General features: G+C 51.5%; 2 protein-coding genes across 2 annotated transcripts in view; one reads left to right on the top strand and one right to left on the bottom strand.

Annotated features, from left to right (window-relative positions):
• The window catches only part of LOC142259079 (oocyte zinc finger protein XlCOF29-like), a 130,383-nt gene that overhangs the window by 54,598 nt on the left and 58,446 nt on the right, over positions 1–17,339 (bottom strand). The window lies entirely within an intron of this gene.
• Positions 8,566–14,259, top strand: LOC142259089 (oocyte zinc finger protein XlCOF29-like). The gene is made up of 3 exons (XM_075331607.1): positions 8,566–8,647; positions 13,672–13,821; positions 13,951–14,259. Exons 2-3 carry the CDS (start codon positions 13,744–13,746, stop codon positions 14,173–14,175), a joined length of 303 nt encoding a protein of 100 aa, XP_075187722.1. The 5' UTR covers positions 8,566–8,647; positions 13,672–13,743; the 3' UTR covers positions 14,176–14,259.

Here is a 17,339-nt window from a genome sequence, read left to right as displayed (position 1 = left end):
GAGTTGTCCAACATAAACTCCAAAAAAAAAATTAAGTTAATCTGTGCTGTCTTGTCATATAAAACACCCCCTACATTATTTTTTTGTTTTCTAACTTTTGTTTCTCTTGATTTTTCACTTTATTCTCTGCAGCTCCTTGTTTACATTCAGCACAACCTAACATGACATGTTTGACTGCCAAACCCACAGTCACAGCTGGCACCGCCCCCGGCCTCAGTGTCCAGCCACACCCTCTGCACACACACATTGCTGGACAAACACAGGGTTGCCCTCTCTGTCTAGGACACTGTGAGTGCTGTTTTCCCAACAGTGTCCTCAGTTCATTATGTTGTATGGTGCTTGGGCAACTGTGACCCCCCCCTCCCCCGTGCTCTGTCTCTGTGATGAATGCAGCCTCCTGTGCTCCTCGCTTCTGAATACAGTCAGAAGCAGGGATGTCACTTGACACCAGCGAACAACAGCACTGAGCTCTGTATAGCTCAGCTGTAAGGACACTGCAATCATCACAGCAAGGAGAAGAGACAGCATGCTGCACGAGTGAGAAGGCAGAGCGAGCAGAGGGGGAGGGGGCAGAGAAGAGTGCACTGCTGACAGAGTGGGGGGCTAGAGAAGAGATCATGGGTTACACAGCAGGGGGGCAGAGACGAGACTTCATGGGGGTGAGAGACAGGGGAGTGCTGGGGGCAGAGGAGACAGTGCAGTGGGAGAGAGTGCATGAGGTGGGATAATGTATATTATATAACTCTAGGTGTGTGTGTGTGTGTGTGTGTGTGTGTGTGTGTATCCTATAGACTCACGTTAGGGGCTATATATAATGTTCATTACATAGTATTAATTTATCTACAGGTGCTGGGACAGTATACTGACAGGAGGGAATGTGTTAGTGATGGGTAGCTCCTGAACGAGCCGGCTCTAAGAGCCGGCTCTTCATAGTGAATCATATGAGTCGGCTCCTGGCAGGGGCCAATTGAAATGTAAACGGCTCTTTGCCAGTTCCGTTCCACAGTCAGTCCCCTCTTGCCCCGCCGCTCCCCTCTTGCCCCTCCCCTCCCGGCCTCTCCCTCCCGGCAGTAGTCACTCTGATTTTATCCAGGAGACTGAGAATGCATGCTCCTCCTGCTGCCGCACATAGCACTGACTCACAGCCCCGCCCCCTCCAATCTGTGACAAGCAGCAGTCAGGCAGTCAGGCACTTTATTAAAGGAACACTGACATCTGGATTTAGCCTGATTCTTTGTAAATCCTCACTGAGCGAGGGAGAAACAGCGGATGTAAATGTGCGTCACTTGTTCTCTCCCATTCACTTGAATGGAAGAGAACAAATGATCCAGCGATGCATATGGGCAGGGCAGATAAGGATCTCCTCTGCAAACATCCCATCGCTGGATCGAGCATCACTGGATCGCAGGCTCGGGTGCTGCAGCGACTGTGTAAATGCACCATTAGCTAGTGCAGCTTGGAATGGTTCTGTTGTTTCTGGTGAATAACCTCCCAGCAGCCCCTGTTACATGACCCTGGAATTGCTGACTCCGGTCTTCCTTCCGTCTCCTTCCCCCATTCCCATTCTTATCTAAAATGACTACGCAGACACCGAATATCTTTTGGATAATTCTGGCCATAGCAGCCATTTTATTAACATAAATACATAACCAATAAAATTGCAATATGGTAAGGTCTTTGAAGCTACAACCCTGGTGATTCCCATAAACCGAACCATAAAACCAACTTGCTCCCAGCCGTTACCCACACTGGCTCAGGCGCACCAAACTGTAAGGGTTAATCCTTCATTAACCCCAACACACCCACAGGGGCCCCGATATCCCCGTCGGAATTCCCCTCCAAATCACCAGGTGACCAGCAATTGTGCCAATGAGGGGATCCACACCCGTATGGATTCCCCGAACAATTTTAAACCAACTTCAAGGACCCACCAATAATACGCCACAACGAAGGCACCTTGATAACCTTCAAGTGCCTGAGACCCCCCTCAACCTCAGGGCCCTTTCAATACCTCCCTGCAGGCCAAGGGCCCACAAATCGATCCCTACCGCATTTAAGTGTACCCCGTCCGCCAACCAAAATTCCTCTTCCGTCCTTTCCAACTCCACATGCCGGATACAAACACCCCCATTCCGACTAACAAACTTTGAAATCGCCCTATTAACCTTTGCCCGCGCCTTGTTCAGCCTCTCAACAGACCGCGCTTTCCGCCAACTCCTTCTCGCCACCATCTCTGACCAAACCACCGTAATCCCTGGAAAAGACACCCATAGCCGCAACAAGTCGTGCTTGATGTCTTTTATTAGGATTCTGAAAGGCCTTTCCCCTAGATCGTTCCCCCCAACGTGTAAGACCAACACTTCAGGAGGCCTGTCTAATCGGGCATGTTTATGCACCTCTTGTAACACCCTGCTCCACCCTAACCCCCGAACCCCGAGCCATCGTACGAGAGCCACGTCCCTGGCGAAGCCTAACTGTCTCCCGTTCCTTCTCGCATCCGCTCGCCGGGCTCCCCAATACACGTAGGAATGGCCCAGGATCCAGACCAGCGGGGGGGAGGGAAGGGGTGTTTCTGCAATACAAAAACACAAACAAACAACCATTTTAGTGCCTGATACCCTCAAACAAAACACCAACACCCCGGCCGCCCCCCCCCCCCCATGCACCGTAAGAGTCCCCACTCAGTTTCCGACCACCGCCTGGGGGCGGACGTATAACTTAAAGCGCCCCGACTTCCACCTACCAATCTGTTTAACCGCGTCTTCAGACAAACCGCACATGGATGCTTCTGTTGCCGCCCCTATGCGAAAAGAAAGCGATCCGAAAGACTTAGGATCTAACCCCAACGACTTCAAACACGCCCTGAAAACACTCACAAACTGATATCGTGATAAGAAAGACCCGTCGTCATGACATAACAGCGGGCCGTCCACCTTTTTACGAATCTGTTCAAAATTCTTGAAACACCTCAACGGGCACATATCCGATCCCCTAACCGCTCCCAAACACACTCGCTTCCCTGCCCCCCGTTGATCAGTTTTAGATTTACTTATCCAAAATTCAATTCCCCTGTCCACCGCCATAATGTCACCACGACTCAAACCCCCAGGGGACAACTTACTGGGAGATACCAATTCCCCCACCCGCAAGGCTCCAAAAAACGCCAATGAAAATGCCAACCTAAACAAATGTTCCTCAAACGGAGATGTACAGACCTCCCCCAACACCCCACCCAGCCGTTCCAATAATCCGAATGACACTGGTCGTCTACCATCCAGTAGCTTTCGTCCTCTGCGAAAACCCTTCAACGCCTGTACAACCAAAAAACACTTAGTTAAATCTCGTAACCCTCGTAACCGGAAACCAAATGCTAACCCTGCCATGAAACGATTTGCCTTCGCAACCGACCACCCTGCTACCGCCGCTTCCCCCAACTTTTCCAACAATATTCCCAACTGATCCTCTTCAGAAAAATCCCCACCCTGCAACCATTGCTCCCACAGCCCCCATGCTGCCTGATATGCTGTCCACGTGTTACCCGACAAGGACGCCCGAATTAGCGGTCCCGCTGCCCGAAGACCACGTTCCAAAGGTGTGCTGGGCACTCCAACCCGCTGGACTCTGCCTCTGGTGCGCAAACCCGGAACCGATCCCACTGAAACGAGAGAGGGAATCAGCTATTAGGTTCTGAACACCTGGCACATGAGTCGCCGTAATACATGCGTTAATTTGCAGACAAACCAATACCAATTCCCGTAACACCCGAACGACCGGAGGAGAGGACGCCGAAAACTGATTAATCGCCAGCACCACCCCCATGTTGTCACAGTTAAAACGAATCTTCTTGTTTGCCAACTGGCCTCTCCAAAGATGAAGTGCCACCATTATTGGAAAAATTTCCAATAGCGCCACATTCTTTGTCAAGCCTGCAGCCGTCCAGTTGTCCGGCCACCGACCCACACACCACTGACCCTGGAAGAAAGCTCCGAAACCTGAACTGCCCGCCGCATCCGTAAACAACTCCAAGTCAAAATTGTCCACTGCATCTTCCATGATCAGGGAACGACCGTTGTAGTGTTCCAAAAACTGTCCCCAAACTGCTAAGTCCGCTTTGTGGTCTGCTGATAACCGAACGTAATGGTGCGGAGAAAGCACCCCCGCCGTTGCCCTGGCAAGTTGTCGCGAAAAAATCCGGCCCATTGGCATCACCCGACAAGCAAAGTTAAGTTTTCCCAGTAGGGACTGCACTTCCCTTAATTGCAGTTTCTTCACCCGCCGTGCCCTTGCCACCTCGTCCCTCATGGCCGCAACCTTGTCCTCAGGAAGCCGGACTTCCCAGGCCACTGAATCGATTACAATGCCCAGAAAACTTAAACTAGTAGTCGGTCCCACCGTTTTTTCAGGCGCCAAGGGGACCCCAAATCGGTCCGCAACCCACTCCATAGTTGCCAAGATCCCGGCACACTGCGCCGAATCGGCAGGACCTACACACAAAAAATCATCGAGGTAATGTACCAATGCTGACAAGCCCGAAACGTCCCGAACAACCCACTCCAAAAAACAACTAAACGTTTCGAAAAATGCACATGAGATTGAGCACCCCATGGGCAAACAACGATCTACAAATACGCCCCCTCCCAAAAGCAACCCAACAACCGGACACAATCTGCATGCACTGGCAAAAGCCGAAAAGCTGATTCAATATCCGTCTTAGCCATAAGTGCCCCCTTTCCACATTTTTTTTACCCATCTTGTGGCCTCATCAAATGACGTATAAACCACCGAACACAGTTCAGCCGGTATCCCGTCATTTACCGACCTACCTCTTGGGTAAGACAGATGGTGAATCAGCCGGAATTTTCCCGGCTCCTTTTTTGGCACCACCCCCAACGGCGAGACCACCAGATCAGGAAAAGGAGGGGCCTGGAACGGCCCCGCCATCCTCCCCAAAGCCACTTCCTTGCCTAATTTTTCGGCCACGACCACCGAATGCTGGTAAGCTGACAAAAGGTTCTTCGTCGCCGCCGGCACATTAAAATTGGGAGCCGGAATTCTGAAACCCTCCCCAAATCCCAACCACAAAACTTCAGCTTTCTCCCTATCAGGGTACCTATTTAGGTACGGAAGCATCGCGGCTAAGCTCACCGGCGTCAGACCCTTGGGTATGAGTAGTGCCGGGCTTGGATTTGCCTTTCTTAAAGCACTTTGCCGCTCCATGTGAGGTCCCATTACAATGGGTACAGAGGTGCTTAAAACGGCAGGTGGCCCCGAACTTGCATTGCCCCTCATTGAATTGCCAACACACGCCGGGCTTTTGCGATCCCCCCTGACCTTGTTGACTCCCGGCACCCTGCGTTCCGGACTGGCCGGCAGACCCGGCCCCGCCCTGAAAGGGCTGGCCATACCTCGACGGCGCCATAACCCGTAACCACAACCCGATGTCCTTTTGGTCCCATCTAATAGAAGGTCGAACGGCCTTCCGCTGACGAAACTGTTCGTCATACCTAAGCCATGTCTGTCCCCCATACACCCTGTAAGCCTCTCCAATAGAGTCCATATAGCAAAACAAATGTGAACAGTTCTCCGGCGCCTTTTCGCCTATCACACTCGCCAAAATAGCAAAAGCCTGCAACCAATTAGTGAACGTCTGGGGGATCAAGCGCCATCGCCGCTTCTTCTCCTCTTCTTTCTTGCTATCATCCTTTTTACCTTTGTCCAAATTAAATTTTGCCAACGGCAGCAGGGAGAAGATCTCTACGTATTCATCCTTCCATATCTTCTCCCTCACCTCTGTCTTAGGATGGGAACCCAAGGGACCCTCAAAACAGACGAAAACCTCGCCCCGCGCCCGATCATCTAAATGAAGCCTGTCCCCCTTATTCTTTTCCGTCTGAACCGACACCGACACCGGGGAAGCAATACCTGCAACCGGCGTTTCACTAATGCCCAAGGGAGGTGGATTAATCCAAGCCCCCACTGGCCCTGAGTGTTCCCGTGCCCCCCCAATCCGCTCCAGCAACGTACGCACACAACCTATAAGCTCTACCACCTCCCCCCCTCCTGACACATATCCTCCACCCCCCGTGGGTATCCCCTGCCTAAACCCTGGGTGACCTACATCCCCCCTTGCATTCTGTACCTGACAATACTGGGCAGACAAACAAGACATAGAACCATACTCACCGGGCTGCACGAGGGTAGAGGCCCCGTCAGCCGGACCACCAGACTCCTGACGTCCCTCCGGCTGCTCTGTAGACTCCCGGCTCCGCACCTCCGCTTCGCCGCCGTTGGCCCCTGCTGCTGCAGGGCCGGAAGATCCCTCCAGGAGCTGATCCTGTGGCTGATGTCCGCCCCCCCAGCCGGCTGCAACAGGGGGCTGTCTGCGGTCCTCTGGATCCTGCCGACGCAGCTCCCACATCCCACTCCACGGGGCCCCCCCGTCATTCGGGGCCTCTGCTGATGAGGGCCCTGCGCGCCAGGCCCGGTGCACTACCGATCCCAGCCGTCTTGATCCGCCCCCTCCGCTGGGGCCCGCCCCCTCATCCGACCTCCACCGCAGACAGGGCTCAGGGCGCTCGGCAGGCACATCACCAGAGCGCCCCGCCGCAGCTCCGACATCCACCGTTGACACAGTGGGAGCAGGCCCCGCCCCCAACTCCAGCAGAGGCCTGCTCTCCACCGCTGGACCCGGCCGCACTCTTGAATTCCTCCCAGACCGGGGCCTGCTGGACTTTTTTGCACATGGCGCCCGGCCTGGAGTGTCCCCGGAGGGGCTTCTAGTGCGTCGCTGGGCCCGGGGAGTCACCTCAGGGGATAACCGCTCCGGCGGTCTGGATCTACGGAGGCGCCGCTCACGTGGGGGGGGAGCCCCCACCGCCTCCCGACTCCCTCCGATGAGTCCCTGCACAGACGCCTGCAGCCAGCCTGGAGGATGGTCGCCAGCCGCCGCTCTCAGCCGCTCCAGGATTTGTTCCACCGACTCCATTGCCGCAGGTAAGGTGGCTGCGACTCTTCCTTCAGCCAGGGGAGCGGGAAAGTGCCGCTCCTCCCCTTTGGCCATCCAATCCTTTAAAAACGGGCTCGCTCCCCCTCCCCCCACCCATGACACCCTGACCTCCCCACCAATCAGGGGTCATGCAGGCCTCCACAAATGCCCCGGGGGAGGGGGGGGGCAATGCTCCGTCCTCTCTTGATCGCAGTGCCAATCTGAGGGACCACCTTCATGCACAAAACTAGCACTATACAAGGCAGTGCAGCCTCTCACATCACATCCCATTCTGCATACAATTGCCAGTAGTGTTGAGCTAATTGAATTGCACTTGTTTGATTTCTGCACTTTTTTTATCAAACCTTTCTCGTTTTGTGCGGTGCTGGCAATTTCCAACACTTTGTGTGGTCCAATTTGAATGTTTAAATTAAACCGCATTGTGAATATACGCGATACTGCGGCTAAAATCGCTAATATTCGCTATTTTAGCGGCCGCATTGTGTTTATTCGCAATGCGGTTCAATACTGACCTGTACAAAAATGGCTCTCGGCACAGGACAACTTCCATGGAAACCCATGTAAACAGTTTCATAGGTTTTTATGGAATACCAGCAGGATTGAAGCAGAATTTTTAAAATAAGTATATGGAGAATATATCTATTATAAAAAGTTCTCCTCAGTTAATGGCACTTGCCCATGTGATCCAACCCCTTTACTGCCATTATATTAGTGATGGCAGAAGACATTGGTCCTTGATGGGACACCAAAAAAACTGTCTTTTCCAAAACAGCTAATAACAGAGGAAATAAACTGAATCCGTCCATCCAGGCTATGGCACTTAGTTTATCCAATGGGCCCTAGAGACACTTTTCGGCTGCCTTCACACTTTGTGGATTTGCAGCGGCGTTTCCAGCAGATCATCAGCGTGGAAATTCCATGGCATTTACAGAAGCCGACAGCGGCAATGGCTTTATCCAAAACACATTCTCACTTCATGGAAAACTTCAGAATGTGACGTGAGGTGTGAAACTGGCTTCAGCAGCGTCACTATGTGCAGAGTATCCGATATGCCACATTCATTGCAGTCAATGGACGGGGGAATTCCGCAGCAGATTCCTTCTCTAAATCCGCCTGGATGCAGAGGCCACATTGGACACTGCAGATTTGCTGCAGACTGTTTGCAGCAGACACAGCCCACAGCGAACTCGCCAAGTGTGAATGGGCTCTACAATGTGGCGCTGAGGATTAGGATCTTGTTGCTATTTTGCATGTTCATTTTGTGTTTGTTAAAGTTTTTACAGCAAATAATATAAAATCTGGATATTCTGGAAACTATTCTGTTTTATGTCATAAATTGGCACGTGTAGATTTTTACTAAAAGGTACAATCATGGGGTAAAACATACCAGAATTTGGCTTCAAATTTAAAGCCAAAGGTAATAGGAAATGACGAGCCGTTTTCAGAGCCAAAAGACCCGGCTCACCAAAAAACCGCATTTTACCCATCACTACTGAGGAGCTGATCATGTGACCCCTGACTCCTCCCCTCCATGTGACATCATCACAGGTCCTGGAAGCACAGAGCAGCCACATGTATACTGTGCGGCTGTTACGCTAGATGCGGGGGTTGGGAAGCACCAAGCGAACAGCAAAAAGGAAGGTAACGGAAACCCTGTGTCTAGGGAAACTAAACTAGACTAAACCTACTGCTGGGCCCTCACCACCATAGATAGGTTCCGCACCTCTGCGCCGAGCCGGATACCTGACCCTAGCTATAACTACTGCTGCTCCCTGGGTCCTCACCACCATAGATAGGTTCCTCACCTCTGCCCCGAGCCGGATACCTGACCCTAGCTATAACTACTGCTGGTCCCTGGGCCCTCACCACCATAGATAGGTTCCGCACCTCTGCGCCGAGCCGGATACCTGACCCTAGCTATAACTACTGCTGGTCCCTGGGTCCTCACCACCATAGATAGGTTCCTCACCTCTGCCCCGAGCCGGATACCTGACCCTAGCTATAACTACTGCTGGTCCCTGGGCCCTCACCACCATAGATAGGTTCCTCACCTCTGCCCCGAGCCGGATACCTGACCCTAGCTATAACTACTGCTGGTCCCTGGGCCCTCACCACCATAGATAGGTTCCTCACCTCTGCCCCGAGCCGGATACCTGACCCTAGCTATAACTACTGCTGGTCCCTGGGTCCTCACCACCATAGATAGGTTCCGCACCTCTGCCCCGAGCCGGATACCTGACCCTAGCTATAACTACTGCTGGTCCCTGGGTCCTCACCACCATAGATAGGTTCCGCACCTCTGCCCCGAGCCGGATACCTGACCCTAGCTATAACTACTGCTGGTCCCTGGGTCCTCACCACCATAGATAGGTTCCGCACCTCTGCCCCGAGCCGGATACCTGACCCTAGATATAACTACTGCTGGTCCCTGGGCCCTCACCACCATAGATAGGTTCCGCACCTCTGCCCCGAGCCGGATACCTGACCCTAGCTATAACTACTGCTGGTCCCTGGGCCCTCACCACCATAGATAGGTTCCGCACCTCTGCCCCGAGCCGGATACCTGACCCTAGCTATAACTACTGCTGGTCCCTGGGCCCTCACCACCATAGAGAGGTTCCTCACCTCTGCGCCGAGCCGGATACCTGACCCTAGCTATAACTACTGCTGGTCCTGGGCCCTCACCACCATAGATAGGTTCCGCACCTCTGCGCCGAGCCGGATACCTGACCCTAGCTATAACTACTGCTGGTCCCTGGGCCCTCACCACCATAGATAGGTTCCGCACCTCTGCCCCGAGCCGGACACCTGACCCTAGCTATAACTACTGCTGGTCCCTGGGCCCTCACCACCATAGATAGGTTCCGCACCTCTGCGCCGAGCCGGATACCTGACCCTAGCTATAACTACTGCTGGTCCCTGGGCCCTCACCACCATAGATAGGTTCCGCACCTCTGCCCCGAGCCGGACACCTGACCCTAGCTATAACTACTGCTGGTCCCTGGGCCCTCACCACCATAGATAGGTTCCGCACCTCTGCCCCGAGCCGGACACCTGACCCTAGCTATAACTACTGCTGGTCCCTGGGTCCTCACCACCATAGATAGGTTCCGCACCTCTGCCCCGAGCCGGATACCTGACCCTAGCTATAACTACTGCTGGTCCCTGGGTCCTCACCACCATAGATAGGTTCCGCACCTCTGCCCCGAGCCGGATACCTGACCCTAGCTATAACTACTGCTGGTCCCTGGGTCCTCACCACCATAGATAGGTTCCGCACCTCTGCGCCGAGCCGGATACCTGACCCTAGCTATAACTACTGCTGGTCCCTGGGCCCTCACCACCATAGATAGGTTCCGCACCTCTGCCCCGAGCCGGATACCTGACCCTAGCTATAACTACTGCTGGTCCCTGGGCCCTCACCACCATAGAGAGGTTCCGCACCTCTGCGCCGAGCCGGATACCTGACCCTAGCTATAACTACTGCTGGTCCCTGGGCCCTCACCACCATAGATAGGTTCCGCACCTCTGCCCCGAGCCGGATACCTGACCCTAGCTATAACTACTGCTGGTCCCTGGGCCCTCACCACCATAGATAGGTTCCGCACCTCTGCCCCGAGCCGGATACCTGACCCTAGCTATAACTACTGCTGGTCCCTGGGCCCTCACCACCATAGATAGGTTCCGCACCTCTGCCCCGAGCCGGATACCTGACCCTAGCTATAACTACTGCTGGTCCCTGGGCCCTCACCACCATAGATAGGTTCCGCACCTCTGCCCCGAGCCGGATACCTGACCCTAGCTATAACTACTGCTGGTCCCTGGGCCCTCACCACCATAGATAGGTTCCGCACCTCTGCCCCGAGCCGGATACCTGACCCTAGCTATAACTACTGCTGGTCCCTGGGCCCTCACCACCATAGATAGGTTCCGCACCTCTGCCCCGAGCCGGATACCTGACCCTAGCTATAACTACTGCTGGTCCCTGGGCCCTCACCACCATAGATAGGTTCCGCACCTCTGCGCCGAGCCGGATACCTGACCCTAGATATAACTACTGCTGGTCCCTGGGCCCTCACCACCATAGATAGGTTCCTCACCTCTGCCCCGAGCCGGATACCTGACCCTAGCTATAACTACTGCTGGTCCCTGGGCCCTCACCACCATAGATAGGTTCCTCACCTCTGCCCCGAGCCGGATACCTGACCCTAGCTATAACTACTGCTGGTCCCTGGGCCCTCACCACCATAGATAGGTTCCGCACCTCTGCGCCGAGCCGGATACCTGACCCTAGCTATAACTACTGCTGGTCCCTGGGTCCTCACCACCATAGATAGGTTCCTTACCTCTGCCCCGAGCCGGATACCTGACCCTAGATATAACTACTGCTGGTCCCTGGGTCCTCACCACCATAGATAGGTTCCGCACCTCTGCGCCGAGCCGGATACCTGACCCTAGATATAACTACTGCTGGTCCCTGGGCCCTCACCACCATAGATAGGTTCCGCACCTCTGCCCCGAGCCGGATACCTGACCCTAGATATAACTACTGCTGGTCCCTGGGTCCTCACCACCATAGATAGGTTCCGCACCTCTGCGCCGAGCCGGATACCTGACCCTAGCTATAACTACTGCTGGTCCCTGGGTCCTCACCACCATAGATAGGTTCCGCACCTCTGCCCCGAGCCGGATACCTGACCCTAGCTATAACTACTGCTGGGCCCTAAATAGGGAAAGGGTGGGATGGGCTCTTCATCAACCCCACTAAACACTAAAGACGACACAAGGAGGACACACAGGAAAATGCATGAACTACTTATCTACAGGTGACACAGGTAGAAGTTCAGCAGCAATACCACAGAGGAGTACAAGCCACCTGCTTACAACCAAGGCTTGAATGAACTAAAAATATCACCAGCATGAGTCCAAGGAAGTAACTGGTATTTAAGCACCCAGACAATGCTGATGATCTGGTGTAAGGCGAGCTCCTGCTGGGTCCAAAAGGGGGAGAGAAATCCAGCAGGAAATTAATACTGACAGCAGGAACGATGGAAAGTCAGGGAGCATTCTGCGCAGCCAGATGCTGTGACCTTCTATAGCCAGAAACCACATGACTGTCACTTGTGACAGCGGCTCTGCAGGTGGAGGTGTGTGGAAATTCCCCATTATTGGTCACAGGTGACATTAACCCCTTCAGCACTGAGACTTTCTTGGAGTTTTCTCTCACTGATTTCTATGAATTGTGAGGTTTTTGTTCCTTTTCCTCTGATAGATACAAGCGCCCCAACTATGAGAGGCCGGAAGTGAGGAAACCCAAATAAGGACTAACGTTTGGAACACCATTCTAAGTCTGAACTGGGTGCAAAAACCTCAAAAACATCACTATGGGGAGATAAGGTATGCACACCAGTGACTATGTAAGGGGAATACATGAAATAGCAGAAACTGCTGTGTGAATACTGACTTGAAAAATCCAATAGCTATATGTAAGAGTGAAAATGTGAAAAATGGAATCTGCATTACTGCCATGAACATATGAATCAAGAGAAATTTAGCTACTGAATTGATCAATGCAATAGAGCCCCAACACTACGCCAAAGTATTTCTCTACGTTGGGGTCCCTAGCTTGTGTGTGTCCTCTCATGCAGTTAAAAAACTTACCGTGTATCGGAAGCTGAGACTCAGGCTATTTATGCGTATGATATGGATTGGCAATAGGTGTGGTTGGGGAGGGTTCGTTAGTAGTTTTTCATTTGTGAACCCTCCCCAACCACACCTATTGCCAATCGATATCATACACATAAATAGCCTGGGTCTCAGCTTCCCATACACGGTAAGTTTTTTAACTGCATGAGAGGACACACACAAGCTAGGGACCCCAACGTAGAGAAATACTTTGGCGTAGTGTTGGGGCTCTATTGCATTGATCAATTCAGTAGCTAAATTTCTCTTGATTCATATGTTCATGGCAGTAATGCAGATTCCATTTTTCACATTTTCACTCTTACATATAGCTATTGGATTTTTCAAGTCAGTATTCACACAGCAGTTTCTGCTATTTCATGTATTCCCCTTACATAGTCACTGGTGTGCATACCTTATCTCCCCATAGTGGAAGTGAGGAACCTGTCTGCCCTCAGTCCTCGGCCCCTTTCTGCCCTCGGTCCTCGGCCCCTTTCTAACCTCGGTCCTCGGCCCCTTTCTGCCCTCAGTCCTCGGCCCCTTTCTGCCCTCGGTCCTCGGCCCCTTTCTGCCCTCGGTCCTCGGCCCCTTTCTGCCTTCGGTCCTCGGCCCCTTTCTGCCCTCGGTCCTCGGCCCCTTTCTGCCCTCGGCCCCTTTCTGCCTTCGGTCCTCGGCCCCTTTCTGCCCTCGGTCCTCGGCCCCTTTCTGCCCTCGGTCCTCGGCCCCTTTCTGCCCTCGGTCCTCGGCCCCTTTCTGCCCTCGGTCCTCGGCCCCTTTCTGCCCTCGGCCCCTTTCTGCCTTCGGTCCTCGGCCCCTTTCTGCCCTCGGTTTTCTGCCCTCAGTCCTTGGCCCCTTTCTTTCCCCACACAGTATAATGTTCCCCCAGAATGTTCTCATTATATGTTTCCCTTTATTATCTCCAGTAATTGTATTATTACAGCGGATTCTTTATGATGTTACATCGTCATCTTCTTCCCATTCAGGTCCTTATAATATCGGATCCTCTCAGTGGAGATCTTCTATAGAAGAGAATTCTCCTGATTGCCCCGTGAAGGATGGCTATGGACAGGGACAAGATGGCGGAGAGGATATTACACCTCACCCTAGAGATCCTCTTCCGGCTTACTGGAGAGGTGAGAGATTCTGATGATGTCACATTACACCATTCTTATCTATGGGAATAACAGATGGACAGAACTGGAGAGGTGAGGACTCTGGAAATGTCTGGAGTGAGATTGATTACTGTGTCTCTCCATAACCAGGATTACACAGTAGTGAAGAAGACCTCTAGTGAGCGCTGTCAGGCCCCTGTGTCTGAGGGATGGGGAAGACCCCTGAGCCCAATCACGGGGCCTCCACCTCACCCCCCGATACATGAGGACATCAATGACCAGAAGATCCTAGAACTCACCTACAAGATGATTGAGCTGCTGACTGGAGAGGTGACACTGCTGGGAATGCTGGGACATTATACAGTAGCGCTATGAAGGGATCGGGGGTGACGGTATGATTGTATGTGTCAGGTTCCTATAAGGTGTCAGGACGTCACCGTCTATTTCTCCATGGAGGAGTGGGAGTATTTAGAAGGACACAAAGATCTGTACAAGGACGTCATGATGGAGGTTCCCCAGCCCCTCACATCACCAGGTAATAGACAGGACTAAATACACACGGCCTATAATTATCTGTATGTAAGGAATGAATTCAGTCCCTGTATGTGTCTCCTCCAGCTCTATCCAGTAAGAGGACAACACCAGAGAGATGTCCCCGTCCTCTTCTCCCACAGGACTGTAAACAAGAAGATCCCGATGTTCCTCAGGATCATCAGGTAGATGGAGAGAAGGTGCCATGAAATCTCCCTATGATGTGTAGACGGCTGTGAAGGTCTTGTGCTCAGTCTTGTTTTATCCTCCAGTATTATATGTGTTATACTTGTGTAATGAGAGCGGTGGAGATGGCAGGATTAGGAGAGATAAGAGCTTTGATGATTCCTTTTAGTCCTCGTTCACACTACTGTATTTTCAGTGCTGTCCATAAAATAACACAACGTCTCGCCCTCAGACCATTGTTATTGGATGTGGCGGTGCAGATGGGGATTTTTCTTTCTCACTGACTGAATCTGCGTGTGAGAATAATCCCAGCATCCTCTAGTGTCTTCCGTAAATCAGAGGAGACTCGTCCATTCAGGTCTGTGTCTGCACAAACCATCAGATTCCCACCAGCTCCACCATACAGCAGACATTGTGTTACGGGTACATTGCAGTTCTGTAATGGAGGAAGCTGTAAATGGTCTTGTAAATTATTAATAGCGGCTGTAAATACCGGATTGTATATGGATGACAAATAAGAAAAGACTTGTCCTAGTTTTCTGGATGAAGCTGTGATGATTCTTTATCCGGTCGTGTGATCCCGGCATTATAGGCCGTTACATCCCGGGAGGAGAGGATTTATCTAGAAAGTGTAAAATCTTTCCCTTCCGTGAATATTTTTGCCTCCGGTCACAGCCCGTCTGCCGGTATAACGGGCTCCGCACCACAAAACTTACATCCAACTCATCAATTGTGGTGTTTTCTAAGTCACTTTTTTTATCTTCTTGTATTAATGTTTTTTGTTTCAAATTCTTCAGAATGGAGCAAGTGGATCATGAATTTTGCGCACAATAGAAACGCTTTGTATTTTTCCCTGTGACCTGTTTCTGACTTTTTAGTGCAAGTCTCATGTTTTTCTAAATGGCGACAAGTTTGCACTAAAGTATTTTCTATACATATAATATCTCGGGTGTGGACTGGAGAACATTCGTGACAAAATTTCGTCATTTTTTTTAGGTTGAAGGTAAACATACCTTTCCTTGAAAAACTATTCACACCCAATGAACTTTTCCATATTTTTTTACATTACAGCCACAAACAAGTGGATTTTTATTTGGGTTTTATGTGATAACAACACAAAGTAACAAACATTTGTGAAATATAAAGGAAATTATACATGGATTTCTAAATATTTTAAGTAATATAACTGAAAATTGTGATGTGCATTAGGGGTGCTTCACACATAGCGAGATCGCTACCGAAATCGCTGCTACGTCACGGTTTTTGTGACGCAGCAGTGACCTCATTAGCGATCTCGCTGTGTGTGACACTGAGCAGCGATCTGGCCCCTGCTGTGAGATCGCTGCTCGTTACACACAGCCCTGGTTCGTTTTTTTTATTGTTGCTCTCCCGCTGTGACGCACAGATCGCTGTGTGTGACAGCGAGAGAGCAACGAAATGCAGAGAGCAGGAGCCGGCATCTGGCAGCTGCGGTAAGCTGTAACCAGGGTAAACATCGGGTAACCAAGGTGGTTACCCGATATTTACCTTCGTTACCAGCCTCCGCCGCTCTCACGCTGCCAGTGCCGGCTCCCGACTCTCTGCACATGTAGCTGCAGTACACATCGGGTTAATTAACCCGATGTGTACTGTAGCTAGGAGAGCAAGGAGCCAGCGCTAAGCAGTGTGCGCTGCTCCCTGCACATGTAGCTGCAGTACACATCGTGTAATTAACCCGATGTGTACTGTAGCTAGGAGAGCAGGGAGCCAGCGCTAAGCAGTGTGCGCAGCTCCCTGCTCTCTGCACATGTAGCGACGTTATGATCTCCGCTGCATCGCTGTGTTTGACAGCTAAGCAGCAATCATAACAGCGACTTACTAGGTCGCTGTTACGTCACAGAAAATGGTGACGTAACAGCGACGTCGTTATCGCTGTCGCTATGTGTGAACCCAGCCTTAGTATTCAGCCCCCTGTGAGAATACTTTGCAGGAGCTCATTTCACTACAATTGCTTCTGCCAATCTCTTGGGGGATGTGTCTACCAGCTTTGCACATCTAGAGGTGACATTTTTGCCCTTTCTACTTTATAAAACAGCTCTATCTCAGGTAAATTGGATGAAGACGTCTGTGAAGCAATTTTCAATTCTTATGTTTTGCTTTTAAAATTGTCCACTCTTCCATAAGGGCCAAATTTGTGGAGTTTATGACTTATAGTTGTCCTGTGGACAGATTTTCCTCCTGAGCTCTGGATCGCTCCTGCTTTTCCACTGACCACAGGCCTCTTGGCTGCTTCTCTATAATTACTGCTCTTTTTGCTTGGAATGTCAGTTTAGGTGGACAGCCATGTCTTTGTCGTTTTGCAGTTGTGCTATATGTGACAACCAAGTATCTGGAGATTTGTGTGAGGGGTGAACTGTTCTTAATTAGGCCAGACATATTGTGCCTTTGGCAAATTAGGAGAACTTAGCCATTGTTTCATGTGAGACTGACCGGAGCCCTATTGTCTGTTAAATGTGGATTGCCTCAGCCTCTTTGACTACATCAATCAGAAGAAAATTATGCAGTCGGATTGAACTGAACCAATGAGAGAACAGTCATCTCCCACCAATCCTATCAGACACAATAACCTGAAATGAAAACTGAGGGTATTAGAAGAGCTTTTCGCCTGTCACCACATTCATTCTGCAGGACATCAGCCTAGGATCCACATGTTCAGCTGGATGATCACAGATCTGCTTCACTGCTCATTGGTGAGCCCACAAATTTGCTTGGAGAACCCAGGTTTGGATCATTCAGTTGCCTGGCTACATAACTTGCTGTGCTCGTTCATCTTTCTAAGCTTG

The sequence above is a fragment of the Anomaloglossus baeobatrachus genome, assembly GCF_048569485.1.
Source record: "Anomaloglossus baeobatrachus isolate aAnoBae1 chromosome 5 unlocalized genomic scaffold, aAnoBae1.hap1 SUPER_5_unloc_25, whole genome shotgun sequence".
NCBI lineage: Eukaryota > Metazoa > Chordata > Amphibia > Anura > Aromobatidae > Anomaloglossus > Anomaloglossus baeobatrachus.
Note: the sequence above shows the minus strand (reverse complement) of the source record. Positions and strands in the feature narration are given on the sequence as shown.